The sequence below is a fragment of the Siphateles boraxobius genome, unplaced genomic scaffold, assembly GCF_051911475.1.
Source record: "Siphateles boraxobius isolate OS27281-9 unplaced genomic scaffold, OSU_SipBor_1 130, whole genome shotgun sequence".
NCBI lineage: Eukaryota > Metazoa > Chordata > Actinopteri > Cypriniformes > Leuciscidae > Siphateles > Siphateles boraxobius.
The window spans coordinates 48666229-48684862 of record NW_027508734.1 but is presented as its reverse complement, the minus strand read 5'-3'; the positions used below and the strand labels follow the sequence as shown (position 1 = coordinate 48684862).

The following is an 18634-nucleotide window of genomic DNA, read 5'->3' as shown; positions in this document are numbered from 1 at the left end:
AAACTAAAAGGTTCCGTAAAAACATCAAATCAAAAGTGCATTTAAAAGTCATATTAGTTTACCTGAAATCCGGCTGGAAAGGAAGTTGACCTCGCTAAAAAAGCACTTTCTTTCTTGAGTAGGTTGGTGCCTGACATTCACATGCTTAATAGCAGCAAGCAAATGTAGGTGTCACACTCTCAGAACCCACAACATCCCTCACTGGCCACCAGAGGGCACCATCACCCGAGTATTGACACAACTCACACACCTGCCACCACTGATCACTCACGCACCTGCACCCTGTTATCTACCTGCATATAAGCCCCATTCACTTCTCAAACAGTGCAAAGTCTCGTTTTCTCTGTGAACATTCTGAGCGTTTATCCCTTTATCTCTGCCTGCGTTTGACCTCCGCTGATCTGATTATCCCGTTGTCTGCAGCCTGTCTCTCGACCCCCTGCTTCGTCCCTGGATTCTCTTCTGCTCGCTGCCAGCCCTGACCCCTCGCCTGGATTTGATAAGTGTGAGCCTAATCCTCGTTGTTGATCTTGCTAGTGTCTGACTCTTTTCCTGCTTACTACTCTTCTTAATAAAACGTTGCAAATGGACCTGACTGCCCCCGGTGATTCCTCACAGTAGGTAAGCTTTGCTTCATACAGCCATACGGTGCAAAAAAGGAAGTATACTATAATACTTTTTGGTTAATCATTAATGACTACATGTTTTATTAAAACAAATTCTCAGTGTTTTCCATAAATGAATCAGCTGTTATTAAGATACATGTGCAGTCCTTTGTTCCAAACAATAACAATCTTAAGTGAATAATCAGTGCAGTATGCAGTTTTACCTTTTGTCCTCCACGTCCCGGCTCTCCTGGCTCACCCTGTAATAATAAGAATCCCTGTAAGTGCTCATCTGTATATGTAAAATGAAAAAGTAGATCTTGCTAAAAACACGGACTTAAAGATAAAAATAATTCTGAGGTTCTGTTTCACCTTAATTCCAGCGGCAGATGATCCTGCATTACCCTGTGAGAGATAAAATTCATAGTAAATTTGTTTTGGTCAAAACTGAGCAATTTAAAACTGTTGCATCTAAAAATGTTAAAGTATAGAATCTTCTCTCTATAGTTGCTGCTCCTGCATGCTGCTGAGCATGCCAATGCAAAGGTTAAACTGGTGCACAAAGCTCATCAGATTGTGTGAGTATACAAGCAAAACAGATTAGCTCAAGTGAAAAAAATAAGGAAAGATGAACATCCATTAGCTAAAGCTTCCACCGCTGCCATAACACTAATAGGATGTAAGAGGAAAAAGGAGGAAGGAGATTGCCTTTGATTGGGTATATTCTATCATAGCAATTGTGCAGAAAGTTCATGGAGGGTCTTCATCTAAGGTTAGCTGCTGTGTAATCGACTGTCACTACATCGTGCTTTTATGGCAAAATATATGTAGCACCCAGATATGTACCACCAGACTTATTTGGTTGAATTGTATGTTGTATAACTACATTATGTTAACTATCATATAGTATGTTAACTATCATTCCGTGTTGTTTATATTGCTGCTTATATATTACTCATCACCACACATTAATCTGACATTACTAGCTTCTATCTAAATCGTTATCACTAGCACAAAACACAAAAAATTTTGCTAGCCTGCACAACACGCTAGTACCTTGCTAGCCTGTTAAAGGACTGTTAACTGTTCACGGATCAAAAAACCACTCTTCCGTTCCGATTACCACAACAAATCGATTTGCCCCACTCAGTGAAACACCCACTGAGAATTCTGTTGATTGTGCCTTGGTAATTGGCGAATCTATTACACGGAACGTGAAAATAGGGACACCAGCCAACATAGTCACATGTTTGCCGGGAGCCAGAGCGCCTGACATCAAAGCAAATTTAAAAGTGCTGGTTAATGCTAATCATAAATTCTATAAGATTATTATTCACGTGGGCACTAATGATGTTCGACTTCGCCAGTCGGAGATCACCAAAAATTAACATTAAAGATGTGTTTGAACTCGCAAGTACGATGTCAGGCACTGTAATTTGCTCTGGTCCCCTTCCTGTTCGAAGGAGTGATGAGATAGTTAGTAGATTGTGTTCACTCAATGGCTGGCTGTCTAAGTGGTGTCCGCAAAATAATATAGAATTCGTAGACAATTGGAAAAGTTTTTGGGGCAAACCTGGCCTGTTGAAAAGAGATGGTATTCATCCCTCCTGGGATGGTTCTGATCTTCTCTCTAGTAATTTGGCTCATAGTCTTAGAGATAAAACATGACAATCTGGGGCTCAGGTCAGGAAGCAGACAAACTGGCTAAACCGACCGTCTGCTAGAGGCCTCGCGTCACCAAGGTCAGATAAATCCCATCACATAGAGGCTCTTTCAATGATATGATTTCAGATTATAACCTATATGTGCTGTGTTTGACAGAAACCTGGCTAAAACCAAACGATTACATTACTTTAAATGAGTCCACCCCGCAAGATTACTGTTATAAACATGAACTTCGTCCGAAAGGCAAAGGGGGAGTTGTTGCTGTAATTTATAGTAATATTTTCAAAATCACTAAGAAATCTAGTTTTAAATATAATTATTTTGAAGTGTTGGTGCTAAATGTATAAATATATAGTGTAAACCATAAATCACGTTTGAGAATTCTGCTGGCTACTGTATACAGGCCACCAGGGCACCATAAAGACTTTATCAAAGAATTTGCTGACTTTCTATCATAATTAGTATTGGCTGCAGATAAAGTACTAATTGTTGGTGATTTTAATATACATGTAGATAATGAAAAAGATGGATTGGGATTGGCATTTAAAGACACTGTAAACTCAATTGGAGTTAGACAACACGTGTCAGGACCTACTCATTGTCGTAATCATACTCTAGATCTAATATTATCACATGGAATAGATGTTGAAGCCATTTAAATACTGCAGCAGAGCGACGACATCTCAGGTCATTATCTAGTCTCATGTAAATTACATTTAGCCAAGGCTGCAAAGCCGACTCCGTGTTATAAATGTTAGACCTATCACTTCTGCCACGAAAGATTGCTTTATCAATAATCTTCCTGATCAGTTTCATCATCTTAGCATCCCAGATAGCTTAGAAGAACTCAATATTGCAACAGAAACTTTTAACTCTCTATTTTCCAGCACTTTAGACACAGTTGCTCCGCTGCGCTTAAAGAAGATTAAAGAAAATAGTCCAATGCCGTGGTACAATGAGCACACCCGGGCCCTTAAGAGAGCAGCCAGAAAAATGGAGCGCAACTGGAAGAAAACAAAACTAGAGGTATTTCGGATTGCGTCGAAGGAGAGCTAGCTCGATTGCTTACAGAGAGGCTTTAAAAGCTGCTAGATCTGCTTATTTTTCAACCCTATTAGAAGAAAATAAACATAATCCTAGGTATTTATTTGAAAAAGTGGCTAAACTAACGAAAAAGAAAACTTCAAGCCCAGAAGTTTCCAAGAAACACAGCAATAATGACTTTATGAATTTCTTCACTTATAAGATTGATAATATCAGGGACAAAATTATAACTATGCAACCGTCTACTACAGTATCGCATTGTAGTCTCCCTGAGGAAAAATTTGATTCATTTGTTGCTATAGGAGAAGAATTTTGCAAAATCGTTAACTCATCTAAATCAACAACTTGTATGTTAGACCCTATACCGACTAAACGATTGAAAGAGATGCTTCCAGAGGTCATAGATCCTCTTCTCAATATCATTAATTCGTCTTTGTCCCTAGGATACGTACCAAAACCCTTTAAGCTGGCTATGATTAAACCGCTTTTTAAAAAAATGCAACTTGATCCTACAGAATTAGTCAATTACAGGCCGATCTCGAATTTGCCTTTTCTGTCAAAGATTTTAGAAAAGGCAGTATCCTCACAACTGTGTTCCTTTCTTGAAGGAAATGCTATCTGCGAGGATTTTCAGTCCGGATTTAGACCGTACCATAGTACTGAGACTGCTCTCATTAAAGTCACAAATGATTTGCTTTTATCATCCGATCATGGTTGTATCTCTCTATTAGTGTTACTTGATCTTAGTGCTGCATTTGACACCATTGACCACAACATTCTATTAAATAGACTAGAAAACTATGTTGGCATTAGTGGAATTGCACTAGCATGGTTTAAATCATACTTATCTGACCGTTATCAGTTTGTAGCAGTAAATGAAGAGATGTCTTATCGGTCAAAAGTTCAGTATGGCGTACCACAAGGCTCAGTACTAGGACCCCTGCTGTTCACTCTGTACATGCTACCGTTAGGAGATATCATTAGGAAACATGGAATTAGTTTTCACTGTTATGCTGATGATACTCCGCTCTATATTTCCTCAAAACCTAACGAAACTTACCAATTCACAAAATTAACGGAATGCATAGCTGATATAAAAAAGTGGATGACTAGTAATTTCCTACTACTAAATTCTGAAAAAACAGAGATTCTAATTATTGGACAAAAAACCTCCACACGCAATAACCTAGAATACTGTTTAACACTTGATGGCTGCTCTGTCAAGTCTTAGTCGTCAGTTAGGAACCTGGGTGTGCTCTTTGATATCAATCTCTCATTTGAAAGTCACGTGTCTAGTATCTGTAAAAGCGCATTTTTCCATCTTAAAAATATATCAAAATTACGTCATATGCTCTCATTGACAAATGCGGAACAATTAGTTCATGCGTTCATGACCTCAAGGCTAGATTGTTGTAATGCTCTACTGGGTGGTTGCCCTCTACGCTTAATAAACAAACTACAGCTGGTCCAAAACGCAGCCGCTAGAGTTCTTACCAGAACCAGGAAGTATGACCATATTAGCCCGGTTCTGTCAACACTGCATTGGCTCCCTATTAAACATCGTATACATTTTAAAATATTGCTGATTACTTACAAAGCACTAAATGGTTTAGCTCCGCAGTACTTGAGCGAGCTCTTAACCCATTATTGTCCTTCACATCTATTGCAATCTCAAAATTCTGGCCAGTTGATAATACCTAGAATATCAAAATCAACTTCTGGCGGTAGATCCTTTTCCTACTTAGCACCAAAACTTTGGAACAATCTTCCTAACATTGTCCGGGAAGCAGACACAGTCTGTCAGTTCAAATCTAGACTAAAAACACATCTCTTTGGCTTAGCATACACATAACACATTATAGATTGCTATAATTCAATGTTAGGCTGCATAGTTTAGATCAGCCGGAACCGGGAACACTTCCCATAAATCCTGATGTACTATGTACATCATAAGAAGGATGGCGTCTACGCTAATATTAGTCTCTGTTTATCCCGAGGTTTACCGCAAACCGCCGGATCCAGGCCATATCTAGATCTGAGGAAGGACCATCACATGGACACGACGACAACGCATCCCTGAAGTGCCAGCCTCATCAACACTGTGAAGGCCTCATGTACACCTCAACAAACTCATCTCCGTACCGGCGTGATGACTCCGACCCCTAACCAGATGAACTGGATAAATATTGTGAAAGTTCTGATCCAATCTGACTTCTGACCTATTATGCCGCCTAAATCATAATCATACACTGTTCATTTGTTGGCCAAAGGAGGACTGGCCCCCCGACTGAGCCTGGGTTCTCCCAAGGTTTTTTTCTCCATTCTGTCACCTGATGGAGTTTTGGTTCCTTGCCACTGTCGCCTTTTTTTTCGCCTTCATTCGCCATTGGCTTTTGGCTTGCTTAGTTGGGGACATTTAACATTTAATTTTGAATTTAACAATACTATTACAACTTTACTTTCCTGTTATCTCTGTAAAGCTGCTTTGAAACAATTTGTATTGTAAAAGCGCTATATAAATAAAGGTGATTTGACTTAACGCCCCATCCGTGCCTGTCATCTTTTATTTATTTTTCTCGCGCGCGTCTTCCATGCATGCCTTCTTTATTTATTTTTTCTCTTGCGCGATCGCATCATCCGTGCCTGCCGTCTTTATTTATTTTTTCTCTCACGCCTTTTACGAATCCATAAAATAACTGTATAAGATCAGTCAACAAACACGGTGAGTAATTGCTTCTCCTGTTATTGTCACTTGCACTTAATGTCACATGTATAGTATAGCATTCTCTGTCAGCAATATAGGATTTGCGTATGATAAATGAAGGGAGACAGTCAGGCTGACGGAGAAGATTTCAGAACTAGAGGCACACATCCAAACTTTAATTGAGGATAGTAAGAGTGGAAGGGCTTTAGATACTGTTAGGATGCGGCTAGCTTAGTGAACTCTGTACATTGTTCGGTACCGCCTGTAGAACCCGTGCAGCAGGGCTACTGGGTAACCGTGAGACGCTGTAGTCGCGGGACAAAACACAGCTCTTCCGTTCCGATTACAACAATAAACAGGTTCTCCCAACTCAGTGAAACACCCACTGAGAATCCCGTTGAATGTGCCATAGTTATTGGCAATTCTATTACACGGAACGTGAAAATAGAGACACCAGGCACCATAGTTACATGTTTGCTGGGAGACAGAGCGCCTGACATCAAAGCACATTTAAAAGTGCTGGCTAATGCTAATTGTAAACTCTCTAAGATTATTATTCACGTCGGCACTAATGATGTTCGACTTCGCCAGTCACAAAAAATAATGTTAGAGAGGTGTGTGAACTCGCAAGTATGATGTCAGGCACTGTAATTCGCTCTGGCCCCCTTCCTGTTCGCCGGAGTGATGAGATACTTAGTAGACTGTCCTCACTCAATGGCTGGCTGTCAGCAAAATAATATAGGGTTCATAGACAACTTGAAAAGTTTTGGGGCAGACCTGACCTGTTGAAAAGAGATGGTATTCATCCCTCCTGGGATGGTGGTGCTCTTCTCTCTAGAAATATGGCACATAGTCTTAGAGCTCAAACATGACAATCTGGGACTCAGGTCAGGAAGCAGACAGACTGGCTAAACCGACCGTCTGCTAGCTGTCTCAAGTCACTGAGGTCAGACAAATCCTATCACATAGAGACTCTTTCACCTAGATATCATCATATAGATTGACATTTAAAGACATTCTTAACTCTATTGGAGTTAGACAACAAGTGTCAGGACCACTCATTGTCGTAATCATACTCTAGATCTAATATTATCACATGGAATCAATGTTGATGCTGTTGAAATTCTGCAGCAGAGTGATGTCATATCAGATCATTATCTAGTCTCGTGTAAACTTCATTTAACCAAGGCTCCAAAGCTGACTCTGTGTAACAAATATGTTAGACCTCTCACTTCTGCCACTAAAGAATGCTTTATTAATAATCTTCCTGATCAGTTTCATCTCAGCATCCTAGATAGCTTAGAAGAACTCGATATTGCGACTAACTTTTAACTCTCTCTTTTCCAGCACTTTAGACACAGTTGCTCCTTTGCGCTTAAAGACGATTAAAGAAAATATTCCAACGCCATGGTACAACGAGCACACTCAGGCCCCTAAGAGAGCATTCAGAAAAATGGAGCGCAACTGGAAGAAAACAAAACTAGAGGTATTTCGCATTTCATGGAAAGAGAGCACGATTGCGTACAGAGAGGCCTTAAAAGCTGCTAGATTTTCTTATTTTTCAACCTTATTAGAAGAAAATAAACAAAACCCTAGGTATTTATTTGAAACAATGGCTAAATTAACTAAAAATATAGCCTCAATCCCAGACGTTTCCAGCACAGCAGTAATGATTTTATGAACTTCTTTACTTAGAAGATTGATAATATCAGGGAGAAAATTATAACTATGCAACCATCTTCTACAGTATCGCATCAGGCAGTGCATTGTAGTCTCCTTGAGGAAAAATTTAATTCATTCATTGCTATAGGAGAGGAAGAATTTTTCATACTCGTTAAATCATCTAAATCGACAACATGTATGCTAGACCCTATACCGACAAAGTTATTGAAAGAGATACTTCCAGAGGTCATAGATCTTCTTAATATCATTAATTCATCTTTGTCATTAGGATACTTACCAAATACTTTTAAGCTAGCTATGATTAAACCGCTTGTTAAAAAAAAAACGCAACTTGATCCTTCAATTAGTCAATTATAGGCCGATCTTGAATCTACCTTTTCTGTCAAAGATACCAGAAAAGGCAGTATCCTCACAACTATGTTCCTTTCTAGAAAGAAATGGTATCTGCGAGGATTTTCAATCAGGATTTAGACCGCACCATAGTACTGAGACAGCTCTCATAGTCACAAATGAAGTTTCAGTTTGTAGCAGTAAATGAAGAGATGTCTTATCGATCACAAGTTTTGTATGGAGTACCATAAGGCTCAGTACTAGGACCACTGCTGTTCACTCTGTACATGCTACCCTTAGGAGATATCATTAGGAAGCATGGCATTAGTTTTCACTGTTATGCTGACGATACTCAATTCTATATTTCTTCACGCCCTGACGAAACTTACCAATTCACAAAACTAATGGAATGCATAGCTGATATAAAAAACTGGATGACTAGTAATTTCCTACTACTTAATTCTGAAAAAACAGAGATTCTAATTATTTGACAAAAAAAGTCCTCTTGTAATAACCTAGAATACTGTCTAAAACTTGATGGCTGCTCTGTCAAGTCTTTGTCGTCCGTTAGGAACCTGAGTGTGTTCTTTGATACCAATCTTTCATTTGAAAGTCACGTGTTTAGTATCTGTAAAAGCACATTTTTACATCTTAAAAGTATTTCTAAATTACGTAATATGCTCTGAATCACAAATGCAGAACAATTAGTTCATGCGTTCATGTCATCAAGGCAAGATTATTGTAATGTTATTATGGGTGGTTGCCCTGCATGTTTAATAAACAAACTACAGCTGGTCCAAAATACAGCAGCTAGAGTTCTTACTAGTACCAGGAAGTATGACCATATTAGCCCGGTTCTGTCAAAACTGCATTGGCTCCTTATTAAACATTGTAAGTAATCAGCAATATTTTAAAATGTATACAAAGCACTAAATGGTTTAGCTCCCCAGTACTTGAACAAGGTCTTGATGCATTATAGTCCTTCTCGTCTATTTCGATTTCAAAATTCCGGCCAGTTAATAATACCTAGAATATCAAAATCGACTGCTGGCGGTAGATTCTTTTCCTATTTAGTGGTAGATTCTTTTCCTATTTAGCGCCTACACGTTGGAACAGTCTTCCTAACATTGTCCAGGAAGCAGACAAAGTCTGTGAATTTAAATCTAGATTAAAAACACATCTCTTCAACCTGGCATACACATAGAATATTATACATTCATATTATTCAAATCAGTTAAATGATTATTAGGTTGCATAAATTAGGTCAGCCGGAACCAGTAACACTTCCTATAACACCTGATTTACTCACTACATCATAAAAAGAATGGTGCCTACAGTAATTTTAGTCTTTCTGTTTATTCCGAGGTTAACTGTAATCAGCCAGACCCGGGCCGTATCCAGATCAGATCGTGGACTTTCACCTTGACACGACCACAACGCATTCCTGAAGTATCAGCAGAGATTGTGTCAACTAGACTCTCCCCTGTGAAGGCCTCATCGACACAACAGCCATCGGCTCTGATCCTTAACAAACTCGTCTCCATACATGCGTGATGACTCCGGTCTTCAAACAGATGAACTGCATAATATAATGTTCTGATCAATCTGACCTCTGACCTGTAATGCTGCCTGAATCATAATCATGCACTGTTTGTTCTTTGGCCAGTGGAGAACTGGCCCCCCGACTGAGCCTGGTTTCTCCCAAGGTTTTTTTCTCCATTCTGTCACCTAATGGAGTTTTGGTTCCTCGTCATTGTCGCATTTCTTCGCCTTTGTCGCCATTGGCTTTTGGCTTGCTTAGTTGGGGACATTTAACAATATTATTATAACATTATTTTCCTGTTATCTCTGTAAAGCTGCTTTGAAACAATCTGTATTGTAAAAAGAGCTATATAAATAAAGGTGACTTGACTTGACTTGTTGTACTTGTACTTTATTTATGTACTACTCATTTTATATTTTAATAATGAATAAGGATAATAATGTAACTATTATTAATGAACTAAAGTAACATCTGGTAAGAGCCGGATTCAGAGCGAAATCTTATTGCAGCCACTGTTTTCAGTAAACGTGATGAGAGATTCCAATCACAGATTATAACAGGTGCTGAAAGCTGAGTTAATCACAAATTAATAAGGGGACTGACATGCAAGAAAGTCTAGAAATGATTGGTTGAAATGGCTATAGAAATGTTTGGTATAATCCCCGGTAGCAATTGTGCATTGAGGTCATGAGCATCCATTGCTCATGTAAGCTCATTGAGAGTAATCTGTTCGTTTAAGGTTAGCTTCTGTTTTACCTGATTTAAGTTAGTCACTAGATTGTGCTATTATGCCCAAATGTACCATGTAAACCTCCACATTCCTTTGCATAAAGGAGGTCAAATATCAATGAGAATTTGCTTCTGATGATGAGAGTGATCAACTTAATGTGCCTTCAAAGCTGATGTTTAAGCACTAATTACAGTACTAACTCACTGACTCAATCCCATCACCGTTTAATTTATCAAATAAAGATTCAATGAAAACAAACCCAGGATTTATAATGGCATCATATATCAAGTCAAGGCAACCTAAATAAATTCATAAAATACATTTGTGTAAATGTTTTCTTATCTTGCACACAAACACACTGTGCAGCATCTGTGTCACATTAAACAGATGTGTGCCAGCGCAGACCGATAATTTAAATTCAAAACAGTGAGATGGTTGAGTTCAGTCTGGATGAGAGAGCTGGCACAGTGGATGCGCAGGTGCAGTGCAACAGAATATCTGAAAATGTCGTTCCGCTTCAAAGTGTCATGTTTCCCAAGGTAACAAAATCTGATTTTTCAATCTCCCTGAGAAAAACATGCATTGAGAAACCTCTCCATCTGTTGTTTTTTAATCTTTTTGACAAGATTTATGTTTATACTTTGTGATCAGACAAAAATATATGCATAATAAAAAGACTTGAAGATTAATAAAAAATATTCCTTTGGCTACATCTGTAACGTGTATGTTCTGTTTTGGTTTCGTTTTCTATGTGTTTCCTATGCTCATTTGCCTCTGTTCTGTGTCTCTAGTTAGTTTCCTTGGTTGTTAATTAATCCCACACCTGTTCCTAGTTCTGTTAATTATTTCTCCCTGTGTATTTAAACCCTGAGTTTTGTCTGTTCTTTGTCCGGCATTGTTTTGCGTGTATCTTATATGTGGTAGTGTTCATTGTATTACTCCCTGAGATTCTCCTGAGTTGTTCCGTGTTGGATTAAGATTAAAAACTGTTCTGTGATATTCCCTCGCCCTCGTGTGCTTTATTACAGACACTCATGTGTGATAGAATACCAGACCTAAAACAATGACAAAAATGGACTTGCCTGCATCCAGCAGCTCACTCCTTGTTCAAATTCTATCTCACCAGCCTAAACAAACGCACCAAGGTATGCCTGCCATTCGCTGAGTTTGTGGAGTGCCTGCTGGTGAACTGTGGGTCTGCCTTCACCATCTGCGCTGCTGAGGAGGACGTCACAAGACCCACTCCAGACCGAGTACCCAGCCAGCCGCCATGAAAGAGCCAGTAAAGAGCCAACCATCAATCCGGAGCCTGAGCCTATGGAAAACTCTGACCAGGTGCGTGGGAAGAAAGAAAGTCCCGCACGCACTCCCGCCGTTGAGAGTAAGCTGCAGCTGGCCTCTAAAAAATTTTGTGAGGATTTAGAAGCAAATGGTTCTCTTCAGCTCCTCGGCCCCTCCTTTGTTTGCTCCACAATGCTGTGTGGATGCATATCGGATATTCCAGTCACCAGCTCCGCCTTGGCTTAAGGATCCCCTGGCTCCACCTCCAGCCCTCACTCCACCTCAGCTCGGCGACCAGTCGGTTCCATATTGGCTCCTCCCTCTCTCTGCTCCACCAGGGACTATCGCCCTTATGGCTGCACCAGGCTCCCTCGTCCCTTCGGCTTCGCCTTGTTAGGAGGTCGCTCTGTCTGCTCCACAGACTTCCGGGCCTCCTTCTTCCCTCCAGCTCCATCTTGGTCCTCTGGCATCCTGGGTCTCCACCTCCATTGGCACAGCCGCCGTCTATTGTCCACCTGGTTTCATCAGCCAAGTCTCCAACATGGCTCCTTCCTCCCTCCACTTCACAGTGGACCTTTGTCCTGCCTGTACTCTGGGTCCCCACCTGGCTACTCCTGCTCTCCTCCCTGGCTCCTCCCACTCTCATCGCCACCATCATCCTTCCTCAGTCGGACTGTTACGGCATGAGGACACGCCTTTCCAGGGGGTGGGTGTAATGCGTATGCTCTGTTTTGGTTTCGTTAACTCTGCGTTTCCATCGCAGGAACTTTTCCCAGGAACTAGGAACTTTGGGGTGGTACTCGGTGTGTTTCGACCGCAGAAATAAGAGTCTAAATTAAGTTCCGGGAAAAAATTTGCCCCTCGGAAAGTTCTTGCTGGCAAGGTAGTACTTTTCAAAGTTCAGGAATTTTCTGGGGTGGGACATTGGGGCTGAACATGCTGATTGGTTGAGTTCATGCAGCATTTTATTTCAGCCACCATTTTTAAAAGTCTGTTGCGGTGCGTGCAGTTAGAGTAGTTTGCTATTCTAATCAACAATGGAGTTTAAAAATACGGCAATGGACCGACGACGAGGTTCAGGTTTTATTAAGCTTAAATTCAGAGGATGAAATCCAGCGGAAACTGGAAAGTAGCATGCAGACCTACATCACCGGACTAATTTGCCTAATCTTCACGGTACTTTAGACCACGATGGAAACGCAGACAATAACAGGTATGGGGGAAAAAAAGTTCCTGGGGAAAAAGTTCCTGGGACAAATTGTTCTGGGTAATTTCGGTGGAAACGCGGCTTTAGTTTAGTCCCTGTATTTAAACTCTGAGTTCTGTCTGTTCTTTGTCCGTTATCGGTTGCGTTTATGTTATATGTGGTTGTGTTTATGTATTACTTTCTGTGATTCTCCTAAGTGTTCCGTGTTAGATTAAGATTAAAGACTGTTTTGTGATATTCCTTGTCTTTATGTACTTCATTACAACCACTCAGGAGTGACAACTTCTATGATTTATGTATTTGTTCTGATATTAAACACCAACGAATTAAATAGAATTACGTAGCCTAATGCTCTCTTACACTGCAACAACAGATATAAAATGAAAGCCTAAAAACATGAGAGTAGCGGAATGTCTTGGGCTTAATGTGCAGCATGGACCAGAGGATGATTGGACATGGTGGGAAAGAGCAGCTGGGCCCTCGGCCTGCTGCTGAATTTGTGGTTCCTCTTCACGTGTCTTGTGCTCAGAGATTGTTGAGGAATGTATGCCCTGGCTTTTATGGACTTAATTATGATGCAAGCTTAATTGCTAAATTTTAGTTAGCCATAAACTACTTTAATAGTTACAGTTGGATGTCAATAAACTCGTTCTACTCCACCTCAATCAACACCTTAATGCCTCATCTTTTGCCTTTTATATCGATATGCTAGTGCACAAGAGATGCATGAGCAAGCTATGTCAAGGAATTATATAAAATTGCTTCCCTTCATTTGTTGCTGTAAAAGCTTTAGTTGTGTTTGGTTCGAAATGACAAACTTTTGCTCTCGGGCCTGAGACAAGTCTTTTACTTTATAGAGCAGGTTAAGGATAAAACAGTGCCGGCGGTATGGGGGGGGCATTAGGGGGCAATGCCCCCCCAAATGTCTTTTATGCCCCCCCTAATTGAATTATGATATAATTTACAAAATAATATCAGTTTAATTTAATTCACATTTCAGTGAGAAATAATAAAAATATATATCTACAAACTGCTCATTAGCTGAAATTATAATAAAGCCGACCTAAAACCACAGTGTGGCGCTGTGAGAAAACCCACCTGCCGCCCCCCCCCCCCCAATCACTTGCACGTTAATTCATGAATGAAATGACTTTCAGTTGGCGCGAGATTCCTGACTGCATTCAAAACAAAGCAAACAGATGAAAACTGATAAACTTTTTTGATAAAGGTAACTACATTATGCTTTTTTAATAGCAGGCTACTGTAAACGCTTATGTTAGAGCAAAGCAGAATAAAGATGTGAGCTTTTTTTCTCTCTTCCGCCAGTGAGATAGCAGTTAAACTTTTATCCTGTCAGTGAGAGACTGTGTGCATGTTCGTTAGCTTTGTTTATAATAAAGCTGTGGTCAGAGTCGGTCTTGCAATTTTTTTGTATAGGCCTATTTAACCCTTATTTAATAAAATTTCTTAAGAGTTGCACGTCTTGCAACAATGTGTAATGGTTTATGTGTTTATTGTATGGGTTGCATCACATCATGGTAATAGCTAACAGAAAAGGCAGTAGCAATAATAAATATAGGATATCTGATATCCGATAAAAAGTCCCCATACCTAGTGCCCACCCATTGAAAATAAATGCCCCCCTGCTGAGCGCAGTCTGAAGCCGGCTCTGGGATAAAAACACAATAGATACAAGTGTTTTCTGTGAACCTGACAAACATTGGCATTGGTAACAATTCATCACATCTGGTTCTGATTGAGTTATGTCTCCAGGCCTTATGTTATTCCATTTTGCAAGTTTGCAAGCGTGAAATGCCATGCAGACTAATGACTTACAAAAACACATTACAGCCACTACCACTACTGTATTGTCAGCAAAAAGAAAATTGTTTGCTTTGCCATTGTTATCAGTACTTCTTTGTTTTTCTGAAAAACTGCAGCATGATATGAAATGTGAAAATCAAACGTGGCTTATTCTGTCTCTCTATAAAAGTCTCTGCAACATGCCTTAAAACAAACACACATGGTTTTGATCATGTTTTTTATACTCATAACAAACCAAGAGTAGTAAAAGATCATATGGCAAAAAAAGTGAACAATTAACAGCATAAAATACTGCCTGAGAATATATACAGGGGTACAGCTGAGAGACGTGAAACCAAGTTCTAGAGTGTTGCATGGATGAGAGAATATGGCTTGAAGCATTAAACGCTGATGGTGTTAATAATTATATGTTACAAATTTAAAAGTTAATGCATTAGTGATGTTGAGTATAAAGGTCAGCTTTTAATTATAAAGAAAATTGCTTATGCAGTCTGCAGACTGACTTAATAGGACTGTGATATTGGCAAGCATGTGATAAATTAATGGAGTGTCACTATACAGTAAGTGATGGAATGAAGTGTGTTATTTCTGATATTTCTGATATAAAAGCTAACTGAGGTCTATGATTAATGATGAAGTCTTCTTGAAAGTTCAATCAACATCATGACTAAAATTTTTGCAAATCTGTTCTTTTTTTTAGAAATAGTGCTGCTTTCTAATGAGTCTGTTCCGTTCAGAACAAGATGAGCTGCAGAGGTTCTCAGATACTGTAGCGGGGCACTGCCAGTGCTTGAACCACCAGCCAGGCATCTCAGGAGGGCTTTAACCTCAAGATTGCGAGGAACTGCTGGGATAACATATTTGTTGCCCAAACCTCCCAAACCAAAAAGCCTTTTTGCAATCCAATTAAAGAGTTTTTCTGTGTTATGTTTTGACCTAGAGAGGATTTTTCCAGTTCTGAGATCTGAGTGAATTTAGTGAGAACTGTGCTACACGGCAAGTCATAGCTAATTTCACACCCAGTTAAATATTTATACACATAAGGTCAAAAAGGCACTTTTTTTCACTTTTTGACAAAAAGGGTCATGCCCCACCCGAATAAAAAAATCAGGTAAAATCAGCTTTAAAACAAATTACAGTAAATTTTATGCATGAGGAAATAGGGGACTCAGTCACATTCTTTTTCAACCACATTCACACTGCTGTTTTTACTGTTTTAAATGTACCAATTTTAATATCTCTATACTACTACTACTACTACTACTAATTACAATTTTTTTAATTAATTAATTATTATTTAAATATTATTTTGTATTTTATTAAATTCTGAAAATAAAAAAAAATAATTAAGAAATATGAATATAGTGATGCTAATGTACTATAAAATAAATACATGATTATTTAATAACAATAATGTTGTTTGACATTTAATAACAATTTTATTTGACAGAAAAAAAATTATAATACTAATATTTGTGGTTGTCTTCATTCCTTTACTTTCAAACATTTAATTTTTGCGGAAAACTTCAGAAAGCCTTTAAAGCTTCCATTTTGTTGACAACATATTTATAAATTTGGCAATATGGTTTACGCTTGTTAGCATTTTCAAATGCATGCTGTGACCCAAACTCACACCACTTGCAGAAATTAGGTTTATATAATGGAGCAACATTTACTGCGAACTGAGTAAAAACAGGGTCATGAGCTTCGTTTGTGTAAATGAAAACACTGATACTCTACAAGCATTAACAGAAGTAGGACAGAATTAGTATTTTGAACGAACCGTTAAAATAAATGAGTCAATGACTCAAAAAGACAGTCACTTGTTGCAACCAACTGGCATAATATTGTAATGTGCAGAAAGAGTCCACAACACTAAAAATCCACAACACTAAAAATACATAGACTGACAGCAGCACTACTGGAACACCGCTTGGCTAATCAAATTCAAAGACCAAAATTAATCACTGTATAATTAGCCTATAAACGATACACAGATACAGCTGGACCACCCACGGAAAAACACGGGATATTCTCCAATCAAAAATCAATTGAGAATCAAAAACCTCTGTGATTGGTGGATCTGTCATCTGGTCCTGGATTATCGTAATATACACAATTCTACCATTATATTTAGCATTACAACCTGACACAAAAGCTTGTGATTTTTGTCTTATGCACATATGAAATAGGTGGGTGTGTGGGTTTGGAATGTGGGCACCCACCGGCATAAACATAAATCAGCGACTATGCAAAGATATTCAGATTTTAGTGACAATCTTGAGCAATCAAACTCTGTCTCAATGTTTCTATTGCTGTAGATTTGTAAAATAAATTATATTTTATGCAATTTTGTCATCACTGTTTGCTCTGTATACAATAATCAAATTTATAGGTAACATTATTCAATCTCACTTTTGGAGAGATCTTTTCACGTAGCCTTATTCACAGCAGAGTCTGCCAAAACACTTGGCAATTTTCTCACACAGTCTGGATGTGTGCCTGCCTCTGCCTTCATTATTTTCTCTTTTCGGCTTTACCCTGTATAGATCTTAAACCTGTATCCTGTAATGTTTTCCATGGGACTGTGATTCTAGGCCCTTGCATCGCCAGACAACATTTGCCAAAAGGTCTGTATCCTCTCTGAATGACTCACAATTAATCATTTATGATTTTTTGGGAAAAGCAGTAGACATTGTTTCCAGATCATAACCAAGAGTGTTTTAATTGTGCAGACAGGACTGAAACATTACACATCAGTGCTCTTAGTCGGTGGTGAATCATACATGGGTTGTCTTGGTCTGATTAATATTAACAAAGTCCTTTTCAAAGAAAGTCTGTTTACTCAGTGGCCCTATTTGGAATGGCTTCAGGTAGCTATTTCAGATATCCAAGACCAAGTCCTATCTACTTCATTGGGGAAATCCTGAATTCTCAAAAACTGCTTGCCATAGTCACATTTAAATGAACTTTTATTTCATTACAACTTTTATAATCTATTTTATGTTCAAATTGCATTTTTAAAAAGCTTATATTTTACGCTGGGCCAGCCAAAGCGCATGTGCATTCCTAAGCACGCGTCTCAGGATACTGACAGTGGCAACCTGAGCTTCTAACGCCAGCTGTGGTGACGCGATGACTGTACCACATTGCAACTGGCTCCTTTATTTAGAAGGTGGGACTTATACTGCCAAGCTTTGAATATCTAAAGTCTAAGATGGTTGCACATATGGACAAGAAGCACTGAAGAAGTTGGATGACAGGGACATGTAATTATTTTAACAGAGACTAATTGTGATAATATTCGCTGTACAAATGTTGCAGTATGTTTGAAATATCACTAGCTAGCTAAACCTGATTTGAGACAGACTATGTGCCTGTTAATTGCCCATTATTGCGGTAATATTGGAGTGATTATATTTCCTCCACGCCTTTCTTAAGATTCCGCAATGGCTGCTCAGGACCACTCAATCAACCCAGAATGACCTTTGTGATTTGCTGGTTTGAGAATCTGTGAAATATGTTTACGGTTATGGAGTTCAAATATTGTTTTAATGAAGTTACGCATAACACATAAATGCACAGTAATCATCAAAGTAAAGAATGAATAAAGAAAAGAAATTGAAAAGAAGTGTGGAAAAACTGAGTTAGCAAATATTCATCTTGCGATGTACTCACAGCAAAGTTTTTTTTCATTCCTTGCTTAGGAGTGAAACTTAAAAGAGGTTTGAAATACCTTAGAGGCGGTATATTGTTAGTGAGGATCCCGACATCCTCACACAGAGAGTGGTGTTTAGATAAATATGTAAATATGAGCTGCATCCTTTCCTCTCAACAACAAAAACACTCAACAAAAATGACAGGGGTGAAAAAAACGCAGTAAAGAAAACATCTGATCATAGCGACGTAGATATATTTGCACAAACTCGGCAATTCAGCACTCCAATTAAGTCACGTCACCTTTTTTTATACTACTTTATACTATATATCGCTTTAAAGCCCCAAATTTCATAACTTT

The 18634-nt window shown here is 38.9% G+C and overlaps 1 protein-coding gene across 1 annotated transcript in view; it reads right to left on the bottom strand.

Annotated features, from left to right (window-relative positions):
- col25a1 (collagen type XXV alpha 1 chain) overlaps positions 1-18634 on the bottom strand; it is a 206830-nt gene that overhangs the window by 74433 nt on the left and 113763 nt on the right. Inside the window, exons 9-10 of the mRNA XM_077229671.1 lie at positions 978-1010; positions 830-865 (exon numbers count right to left, since the gene is read on the bottom strand). Coding sequence (XP_077085786.1) covers positions 830-865; positions 978-1010 — 69 coding nt within the window. The remainder of the gene's footprint in view (positions 1-829; positions 866-977; positions 1011-18634) is intronic.